This window comes from Mesoplodon densirostris, chromosome 18 (assembly GCF_025265405.1).
Source record: "Mesoplodon densirostris isolate mMesDen1 chromosome 18, mMesDen1 primary haplotype, whole genome shotgun sequence".
Lineage (NCBI taxonomy): Eukaryota > Metazoa > Chordata > Mammalia > Artiodactyla > Ziphiidae > Mesoplodon > Mesoplodon densirostris.
In genome coordinates, this window is record NC_082678.1 from 45,250,167 (window position 1) to 45,261,588 (window position 11,422).

Below are 11,422 nucleotides of genomic sequence, written 5' to 3' on the forward strand. Positions count from 1 at the left end.
TCTCCCACCACTTCTATCCTACTCATGTCATTCCCCCACTCCTCCAGGTAGCTGCCAAGGTTCCAGGTGGAAAACATAGAGAAGACCCTCTGCTCTCCACCTTATCTGGTGGTGAGGGAAATTCACCTCTGTCTCCCTTGCTTGATCTCCTTTCTAATCGCTCGTTTCTCCTAAGAGAATTTAATTGCCTTTGGGGTGGAAAAACTCCCCTCACCTCCTGTTCAGCATCCTTCCAACTCTGTTTTCTTGGCACTCCAGGCTTTGATCTTTTTTTTTTTTTTTGGTGGCATTTAAAAAGAAAGCTGTTTCTCTTGCAAATCAAAAATGCTCTATTGTTCCATGGAAGTCTTTAAAATCTCCTTTTTGAAAGTTAAATCTGAGCAATAACCTTTTTTTTTCCTAAGCCAGTGGTTCTCACCCCTGGGTGCTCATATACTCATTAGGATCACCCCAGAGCTTTTAAAAATCCTGATGCCTAGGCAGCACCCCAGAATTCAGAACACCTGGAGGGGTGTCCCAGGCATCTGTATAGTTTTAAAGCCTCCCAGGTGACTCCAGGGTGTAATCAGGACAGAGAATAGCTGTTCCAGGCTGTGAGTGCCCTCCCCATCCCTGGGGCAATGGACTTGACCTCACTGCTTCCTTGAAGGGAGAAGGGCTCCAGGCACCTGGGTGACAAAGCTAGGCTCTGCCACTGAGGACATGAAGGGTTGTCAACACCTGGGACTCACACCTGTATCTGGGGGGCTGGAGGCAGAAGAGCCCCTCAGCTGTGTGTGGAGTCCTCCTCAGCTGGTTTGACAGGCCTGAGACTGAGGCTCTATAGATGCATCCCCACAGGGGCCGGAGAGGACGACTCTACCCCCCAGGCAGGAGGTGGAACAGGTTCTCATTAACTCAGCCTCAGCCAGTGCATGAAGGGAAGGGTTTCCTTGTTGCTAGAGCCTGTCAAGGACCAATATGTTACAACATATGTTTTACAGCTTCCTGGGGTCTCTGATAAATCTTTCGAGACTCCTTTATTTGCCTTTTTTCCCCCAAGGTTATGAAGCCAACTGTTTCCCTCTGCTTACAGATGCTCTGAGGCTGAGAGCTCATTTCCGTTGGAAATTAGCCTCAGAGGAGGGAAGCTTCTGGGGGCAGCTGGTGTTCCTCTCACAGGATGAGGTTGCAGGCAGTCGTGGGGGTGGGATGACCCCCTTCCCTGGCCATGATTTTCTGCATATATGCTCGGAACCCAGGAGAGAAGGGTCTCACAAGAGCGAACCACCCCCTACCCCGCAAAGCTTGGTAAAAACGACTGTGTTCTTTCCTTCCCAGCTGCGTACTTTTGCTTTCTCTGTGTAAGGCATTTCAATTGGGCACATACCCTGCCCTCAGGACACTGGCCAGGTAGCCGGGGAGATAACATGTAATGATACTCGCTACCATTATTTCCAGCACTGACTGCATGCCAAGCACAGGTGATAGAGATAATAATAGAACTAAAAAAGCTTCTAGCTTATTGAGCCCCTAACGTGGGCAGGCCCTGTAGAACGCTCTGTAATCCTCACTGGAACTGAATATATCACTTCTTGCTACTGGAAGGGTGGTCCTGAACCAGTAGCAATGGCATCACCTGAGACTCTGTTAGAAATACGGAATATCAGGCTAATCCCAGACCCACTGAATCTGAATCTGCATTCTAACAAGATGCCCAAGGGGTTTCTGGACAGATTGCTTCCCCTATTTTACAGATGAGGAATCAGAGGCTCAGTGGGAATTGAGTGACTTGAAGAAGGCCACAGGGTATCCAGAAGCTAAGTAGGGATATAAACCTGCTTCACAGGACTCAAGGGATATTGGTAAAGGCTAGATTGCAGCACAGCTGGGGAGCTGAGTACTGGAGAAAGAGCACTCCCTAGATTTCAGATGGAGGAACAGCCAGAAGGGCTTCCTGGAAGAGGGGGCATTTGAATCAGACCTAGAAAGGTGAGCAGGACCTGCCAAGAAGGGGGCTAGTCTATCTGAGGTGGAGGAAACAGCAGGAGCACAAACAGGTTGGTAGAAGAGTGAGTATCATTCACCAGAACCTTCCCTTAGTGGCTGCTGGTACGTTAATTAAAAATGAGTCCACCAGACTGGGGTGGTCCCAGTCTGGCAACCACCTTGGCATATATACCTTGGCAGCATATATAAGTAAACCAGAACTGAAGCTTGTATGTGCCTCAAGGTTAGGAAATAAAAACCTGAGGACAACCAATCACAAACAGCCGGCTAGGCTTTCCCAAATCAGACAACCACTTCAACTATAGCCAAGTCATTTTCTTGCTTTGACTTCTGTGTCTTTTCAAAAAAGTCTTGCCTCTAGCTCCTGTTGTTAGTACACTCCTAACCACTTTCAGTTTGAAACTGTCAGGTTTGAATTGATTTTTGCTCAAATAAACTCTTAAAAATTTAAATACATCTCAACTTATCTTTTGACACTGTGATCTTCTATGTTCAGAACAGCAAAGCATTTGAGGCAGGATGTTGGTGATTCAGGAAAACTTTGTTTTCCCCTTGATCTGTGGCTGCCAGAGGGGGCCGCCACACTGCTCCTGCCTGGGCTGCAGGATGCTGAGATGGACCTGCCTTGAGATGTTCCTGGCCCTTGGTCCCTGCTTTTTGGGTCTAGTGACCCCTTTCCTCCCCTGATTTCCTGCTGTAGCATGCTCCCTCAATGGCCCACGCTCAGAGAAGTGCTCACAGAGCCCCTGGCCCTTGGACACAAAACCCCTCTTCTGGGCAATAACCAATGGTCCAATTGGAACCCATGTTGTAACCTTGTCTCCTGAGCCTGTTCTCACTTCCAGGTTTCTCCACTCAGCCCAGAATTTGCCCTTGACTTTCCCCTGTCACATCCTTCTTATCCTGACTCAAGGTCACCATCTGGGAAAGCATTCCCTGATCTTCCCAGGCTGGGTTGGGCGCTCCTGCTCTGTGATTCCACAGCCCCTATCCTGCCCGCTCTGCTCGGTGGTGCTTGTCACATCATACTGCAAGTGTCCACTCTGCCTCCTCGTGAGACTCTGGCCCCTTCTCAGTGGCAGGTTCTGGGTCTTTCTCCTGTGCTCCCAGCATCTGGGGGAGCAGCTGACATAGGAAGTGCTGGGTGAGTAACTGTTAGACAAGCAAGGGTAGGTTTCTCTGCCTCTAATGTCCAGGCATGGAGCGCTGATGGGAGCAGCAACGTGGCAGCTTCCATCCCGGTAGCTGTTCCTCTCGGGATACTCTCCTCCCAGCTTCTCACCTCCCACCCACCTCCCAGCCTCTTCATTGTCTCGCCTTTGGCTTTAATGCTTGTGAGACCATCCAGGATAATTAAGAGAAGTTTTATGCTGTTTATGGGGCTTCGATCAAAGATTTTAATTAACCTACCTTGCTTTAAGCCTTTGAATGTTCAGTCCCCAGGGCTGACCATTTGATAATGGAATTAATGCTTCTAGGCAGAGTGGGGGGAGGGGGAGGCTTCAACAAGGAGGGCCTAGTGATTGTCTCTTTAACTCTTCCCAAGATGGATAGATTTCAGCTCAACATAAGCGATTGATCTCAGTCTGAGCTGTTCATGGGTGAATGAGGTGTTGGGAGTGATGCGGAGAAGCCCGTCCCTGGAGGTTTGCTAACAGATGCTAGACAAGCTCCTGGGAAGGATCTTAAAGCCGTGAGTCGGTCATCGCATCACTGATCTGTCTAGGTCACCTTTAGGGAATTGCAAGCCCTGGGAGTCATTCTTTCTGTCCCCATGCCATGCTGGGGCAGGGCAGGGCAGACTCAGCCTGGCTCACAGAGACACATACCTGCGGCTCTGGTTGGAGGCCCATCTCACATTTCTGCTAGAAAGATGCAGATCAAAGGCAGCAAACCCATGGAGCCAAAACCCCTGCAAAAATCACCCTTCCAACCAGCCTCCATCGAAGCTGCAGCAAATACTGTATGTGCAGATACCACTTCAGAGATTGGAAGCCCCAAACTGATTGTCACTGGGGAGGCAGTTGCCTGCAGGTAGAGGGACCTGAGCAGATATGCACTAGGGACCCCTCAAACCAACCCACCACAACAGGCCCTGGCTGGTCTCAGATGCTCTCTCCTCCCAGGCACCAGCATCTCATTTAACGCAGATGAGGATCTTGGTGGGACAATCGGATGCCCTAACCTTGGAGGGAAAAGAAAGTGCATTTGGGAATGTCTGGGGTGGGCGGGGTGCATGGGGTGGGGAGGAAGATGGGGTGTTATGATTAGCTAAGACCTGCTGAGCTCATTGTCTTCCGGACACCATGCTAAGTGCCCTACATGTATCACCTCGTGTAAGTCTGCTTGGTATTATTATTTTCCCCATCCTACAGATGCAGAAACCGAGGTCGCTTGAAATATGGCTTCCCAGGAAGGCTGGGAAGTCTGCAGGAAGAAGGCCATGGAGTTTCTGGCTCTTCCTGGTCTGGACTCCATCACTCATTCCCTCAACATCCAGCACCTTCCCACCTGCAAGAGCTTACTCATTTCTTCCTCTATTATCCTTCAAGGTTTGGCTGAAATGTAGGTGACCAGCATCCCCCATCCCCCAACATCCCCAGCTCCCACCCTGCACCCTGGCTGGACTTTCCCCCGGATTTCTAAAAGGCTCCCTTTGATTTTTATCTTGCCAGTTATTTCCTTCTTCCTGGCGTAGTAAATACCTGATTTAATGTCCAACTTCACCATGTAGACAGAGACCGTTTCCAGGTGGGAGCATATTTGATTAAGCTGTGTCTTGTCCGTGCTGACCACAGCAATAACACCCAGGTTCACGAGCAGATATTGGGTGAAGTGAGAGAGGAAAAGCTCTCCTCTCCACCCTCCCTGGGTTCCATGAAGACAGAAGTGGTAAAGTCTTAACCAGCAAGTATTTCCCAAGCCTCTACAATGTGCCATGGGTGTCGGGGATAAGGTGGGTGCTTCTCATCATAAGCCCTTCTGAGTCGCTTGTGTTTTTAACATATGTGCATATATTAACTTGACTTTAAAATGTATGTAAAACAAATGAACTAATGGCGTTTTCTCTCCTCTCCCACGGAAATCACCTACCAGAGGGCAGAAAGCCAGACTCCAGTTGGCTAAGCTAAGCGTGAGCCTGGTAGGGGTGCCCTCAGCTCCCCATTTGGGTGGCCTAGATTTTGAGAGAAACCCCTGTGTATCCCAATTATGTCTAAGTGCCTTCAATTATTTGGAGAAAAAACAGCAACATTTCTATAGGAAGCCATTTCTGGGAGAGTTGTGGGCGGGGGTATAACACGCCAGGTTGGACAAGGGGACCCCTTCCAGGCCTGCACGTGGGGAGGGCGAGGGTGGCCCAGGAGGGGGCCTTGGAGAGGAATGCTGCAGACAGCAAGGTTCCTGAGGCAGGGGAGGGCTGGCACCCAACGAAGATGCATGAGAGGATGTGCCCAGGCATCTCTTTCCACATCCAGAAATTGGGTGCAAGGCCTGAAGTTTCCCTACACCTTCCAGAAGTTCAGATGAAGAAAAAGCGCAGGTTCTCTGCTATAAAGATAGGCCACATTTAGAAATTGATTAAGCAATAAAGGAGAACAAGGGCTGGAGTTATTTGGGACAGTACTTATTATAATGCACACTTAATTAACGTGTGGGTTCTGCGAGCTCCCTCCCAGAGCTGACATCCTTCTTGGCTGAGGGGACTTCAGAGATCCTGGGTTTCTAGTCAGGGTCCCCAGTACCCTGACTCTGATCTCAGCTAAGCCCCAACCAGGAACATAACTGAGTCTTTTCTCTGGTCACAGAATGAGCCACAGGCTGAGCCCTGACCTTGGCCGTATACTTATCCCTAATCCTTACCACATACTGACCTCAGCCCGTGACCTCAGCCTCAATCCTGACTGCAGTCACTGATTAAGCCCTGACTTCACAGACTAACCCTTGCCTGTGACCCTTCTTAAGGCACAGCCCCAGACAGAATCGCAGCTCAGCCGCTGGCTCTCACATCAAGGGGGATGAGTGGGGAGGACGTGATGGAGCTGGGCAGGTGTCCCCCTCCCCCACCACTGGAGGCTCAGATGAGAGCTCCCAGCCCCCCCTGGTGGCCCCTGGGTCGGGGCAGGTGGAGGGCTTGGGAACTTAGGGGCTGTGTGGGGTTTTCCAGGCCCTGTCCTGGCTTCACATGCAAGGCTGATTAACATGCACCATGCTTCCCTCCATCCCTAAGTGCCTTCTTCACATCATTGCTTCACTGATTAATTCCTCAGAACAAAGCACCCGGCACTTATGTGCAGATTGAATGGAAGATCCCAGAGGCCCTTCCCAGTGCCGGCTGCCCAGTCCTTTCCCGAGCGCTTGCTCTGTTGAAGTGTCTAAGGAGTCAGGAGGCCATTAACTGGACCAGAAAACAGCGTTCTGCCTCCAGGATGCTGGGTTTGCTGGTTCCTGGGAGATAGTTTCACCCTAGAGCCAGCTTAAGAGAGTGACATTTAACATTCTGACTAACTAATGTATTGGGTTAAAAATCTGTCAGTACGTGAAGGTGGTCCTTCTTTACAAACACAAGATAAATGTAGAAGTTATCTTACCACCAACAAGAGTGTCATTATCATCAGCGGCACCATCATCACCATCATCATCATTATCATTAGATCATCATCATGGCTCTCTATAGGAGATGCTTTACCTGCATTATTTAACCTTTACATATCAGGAGTAACTATTTAAATATTAAAGAGTAAATGTGATACTCTTGTTGAGTATCACTACAAGAGAGGCCATGGCACTCCATTGAGTTCAAGACCAGGAAAGCAAATTCCTCAGTGAATTTGTAGGTTTCCCAGTACCAGCCTCAGAAGCATGTGAAATCCATATAATTTCCCTTGTTTCCCTGGCTGCAAGGAAATTCCAGAATTTCTTTCGATTGCTGAAGTTTTCCTCAGCTGGAAGTTTCTCCATCTACCTTTCCTCTACCCATCTACCTTTATTTTTTGGTCCCCTCCTCCCAGTCTCCAAATCTTGTTTTTATGGCATCTGAATCTACACTACAAATGTGTGTGTATAAACAAACTGATATGTCAAATATTATTCTAAAGTCAATGTGTACATCATGTTTGGTTTTCTCTTCCAGTGTTATGGAGTAAGTACCTAACAGACTGGCCCTCCTTTGGATAATAATTATAAAGTACAGATAAAATATAAAAATCCTGAAGGTTCTGAGGAATAAACAAAAGCAGGCAGATTTTGTTTGCTTTTTGAAACTTGGAAGGGACAGGCATGCGGTGAAGTTCCCATTTTCATGACTTTTAATCTGAGGGAAACTGTAGCCATGATACAGCATAAAGCAGTGAAAACTCTGACTGAAAACCATTTATGCAACTGGATGAACAGGACAGAGCCAGAGGACAGCTGCTAGAAAGTGAGGGAAGAATTCTAGAAATGAGAAAATCAGAGAGGGGAGCCCCAATTCTGTAAATAAATTCTGCTCCAAGTCTCTGGCTGATCAGAGTAGCTTGCAGCTAAGGCTAAAAGAACTGAAATGAAATCTGATCTGTCCACTGCACATTAGACAGTTTGTGGTTTGAGTCTAACCTAGTTAGATGCCTGTTAAACAGACACTAACACTTTTCACACATTTCAGAGTAATATGAAGTACACGGAGTCTTCAGAACATAATCTGCAAAATTATTTGACATATGAAGAGTCAGGAAAATGGGACCCATGCCTTTATTTGGGATTGCCAAATAAATTTGGTAATTTAATAAAATCGTTGCTTTAATAAAAATTAAAGCAACTATTACAGTCATGGCAAACATGCTTGTAATGAATAAAAAAGGAGAAATCTTGGCAGATATATAGAAGCTACAAAAAAGAACCAAATGCAAATTCTAGAACCAAGAAGTAAATATCTAAAATAAAAAATTCACTGGGTGGGCTTCTCAGTTGAGTAGAGGGGATAGAAGAGTGAGTGACCTTGAAGACAGATAAATAGAAATGACTCAGTCTGAGGAAGGGAGAGAAAGAAGATTGGGAAAAACAGAACAGACCTTCAGGGATGGATGCGGGCAACATCAAAATCTCTAACACACAAATAATTGGCATCCTGGAAGTGGAAGAGGGGAAAAATGGGATAAAAACTATTTGAGGAAATCATGGCCCAAACTTCCCAAAATTTGGTGTAAAGACATACAGATTCATGAATTTCAGCAAGTCCAAATCAGAATAAATAAGAAACAAACCATGCCTAGGCATGTTGGAATTTAACTGCTAAAAACAATGAATCAACCTAAAAGGGGTTTTACTACAAAAGAGTGGTTTTTTTTTAATTTCAGATTTATTGAGCATATACTGTGCATCAGGCATGGTTTGGGTGCTGTGAGCATAACCTAGGGCTGGAATCTTCTTTAAGGAAGGAAAGGGTGGTACTGGTATTGGCCTGAGATTGAGTTTTGTTCAGTAAAACCAAATTGACATGAAGAATACAAGCAGAGCACACCCAGAGTCCAGGACATAGAGGCAATTCAAGAACACCGGACAGTGTTGAACTGAGTATTTTAGAAAAAGAGCATCATGGACTTTTGGGGGAAGGGATTGAAATCTCATGGTAGGAGAGACTTTAAAAGACCAAAAACTCAGGAGATGAGGACCAGGGGTTGGGGGCATGTGTTAGCATTAAATACAAGTAACTATTTTCTTTTGCTCTTAAAGGCTTGAGTCTACCTAGTGGGGAACATAGCCCTGGAGAAGGAGGCCTCAAGGAATCTGCTAACACTGAGATGAAAACTAAGAATTGGTGTCCTGGGGCTTGGTAGTAACTTCTTAGGTGAAGAAGGATGGATTTCTGGTTCTGCAGAACGTGGGTGATGCTTGCTACTCTGTGTGTGTGCATGTGTGTCCAGATGCAGGGTGTGTGTGGATCAGCAGTCTCGGCTCATTCTTTCATGTCTTCACTATTATTTGAGCCTCGAGGATGCACGGGAGCTGACAACACAGTGATGAGCAAGACAGACAAGGCTCCAGCCTACTCTAGGGTCTGCTGGGAGAGACAGAAAACCTGCAAGAAAACACAGCCCTATGACAAGGGCGTAGGTGCTGGTGGTTTACATGGGAGACGACCTCGAGAGGCAGTTAGGAGGTGGGGAAATTGAGGCAGGGAAGGGAAGAAAGCTGACAACCTGTGTGTTAATGAAGGGGTACTACTGGATGCACCTGGAACTCCATCAGGCGGGGATGCTCCGAGCAAGGTGATGTCCCAGGTGGAGATGGGAGCTGGAGATTCACCTGCTTTCTTCCTTCTCTCACTGGTTGAGGTCTTTCTTCAGGGGAGTTAACTTCTCCAGCTCCTGGGTGGTGTCTGGTGCAGCCGGGGTGGAGGACCCCTTAGGGTGAGAAGCAGGGAGCCTCGCAGAGGGGCTGGACCTGTCCCCGGCTGCTGAAGGTGACCTGGAGGTGGGGGGCAAGAGCCCACTACCCGGCCACCCATGGCCAGGACTTTGGATGTTCTTTTAAAGTGCAAAGGGAGCCACAGAAGCTTTTAAACAGAGGCGTGAAATGACCTGAGTTAATTGTAAAATTCGAGAGAGGCGCAGACTCCCGGAGAAGGTGAAGGAGGATGCAGTCCAGGGCACACACACTGGCCCCTGAGAGGAGCAGAGACGTTCTTCACCGAGGCAGGGATGAAGGTCTGAGTGTGGGGACCCAGCGGCAGGTTTGGCGAGAAGAGGAGGGAGTTTCTGTCGATGGTTTCCTTTTTGTCCTCCGTGAAGAGTGAGGTGCCCTCCTGGGCTGAAATGGGGGCGGGAGGAGGTTGAAGGGGAGAAAATGTAGAGGACCACGTTCTGCAGGGCTCACCTCCCCGTCTCTGCTCCTGTTTGAGTTTTGTCAGCGGCGTGAATCTAAATTGTAACTCATCAGTTCATTTAATGTGATTTTCTCTGGCAGCATTTCACTGCCCCACTGCTGGCAGTCAGAAAGGAAATAATTGGGTTCACGCAGGCTGGGGTTTTGCCAGGAGAGCACAGCTCGGGCGGAGGGAAGGGTGTTGGGGGCCACCCTGCAAGGAAGACCTGTGATTTGCAGGCCCCTGGAATCAGGGTGGTGGCTGGCGCCCCAAGGCTCATGTCTGTGTGCTCAGGGCATTGGAAGGATGTGCATCTCAGGGTGAGTCAGGTTTTGGGGATGGTCCTTCCCTTTCTTGGACTTATGCTCCACAACTGAAAATCTGTTTATTTCCACACCATCCTCTTTCCACTGTACTCCGTTTCATCCACTAGAAGAGTAGTGAAAAACACATACGTGAACTAGCCCAGTGTACATTGTTGAATTGCAAAAGCCTATTTTTGACATCAAAATGTTTTCTGAACGTCCAGATGAGAGAGTTATTTAATAGCTGTTGATGAAGAAGATATCTAATAAAAGGCTATACTTTGGGGACATTTATTTATCTAATCGTATATTTCATAGGTATTATGCTAATAGGTTCTTAATTTTATAAGGTTTAAGCAGTACAGAGCAAACCACGGTAAGTTAAAATTTCCAGACGCAAGTCAAGGTTTATCGCGTGTTAGTGAAAAATCTAGTGTGGATGGTAAAGGGAATGAGCTGGGTCCAAATACCCTGGGGAGAGACTTACCTTTCTGAGCCAGACACTGACCTCTTCCTCCTCTCATGCCGACTAGCTGGGCATCACTTGCTGTTTGACTTCACGTGGTCCTAAGAAATCATGTTCCTCTCAGTGGTGGGTTAGATTTGTGGCATGTTTGGAACCATCATCAGACATGATTCATTAATCATAAATATCAAGTCCTATAGCTGAGAAGTAAAGGACGACAAATCGATCTGGGGCTATTAATTGGATGTTCCCAAGCAACAGGGTTTCATCTGTGACAAGGAGCCCCTTCACCCAGGGGTGTCAGCTCTGAGAGACCCATGGCCCTGCCTTCCCTCAAACCTCACAGAAAAGGTCTCCATCTCACCCTCAAAGATGCTGAACACACAGTTCACTTCAATCTGAGTTTTGGGCAAAACATTTCTTCCACACGTGAAAGTCATCCTTTCTTGCCTCATTACTCATCCTGCTTCCCTACAGATAAACATTGTCAGTACCTTGACGTGTGTTCTAATATCCCTGTTGCTCTTTATGTAGGGGTGTGTGTGTGTAAACAAGTGGTATCATACTGTGCAAATTATTTTCAACTTGATTTTACTTGATGATATGTCTTGAACATATTTCTGCATCAGTACACGAAAGCCTACTGCGTGATTTTAACATTTGCAGAGAATTCTGTTGTTTCAGAATTTATTTAGCCACTCTCCTATTGATGTACATTTACAAATTCCCCAACCCCCTGCGGTTTTGCTATTACCAACCGGGCTACAGCAACTACTGTTGTATGTGTATTTTTTGCACATAGGCCAGTATTTCTTCAGGCTG

At 47.4% G+C, this 11,422-nt stretch overlaps 1 protein-coding gene across 1 annotated transcript in view; it reads right to left on the minus strand.

Annotated features, from left to right (window-relative positions):
- The window catches only part of NLRP1 (NLR family pyrin domain containing 1), a 169,037-nt gene extending 158,379 nt beyond the window's left edge, over positions 1-10,658 (minus strand). Inside the window, 3 exon segments of the mRNA XM_060082798.1 lie at positions 9,292-9,432; positions 9,624-9,774; positions 10,622-10,658. Coding sequence (XP_059938781.1) covers positions 9,292-9,432; positions 9,624-9,774; positions 10,622-10,658 — 329 coding nt within the window.
- Between the last annotated feature and the right edge of the window lie 764 nt (positions 10,659-11,422).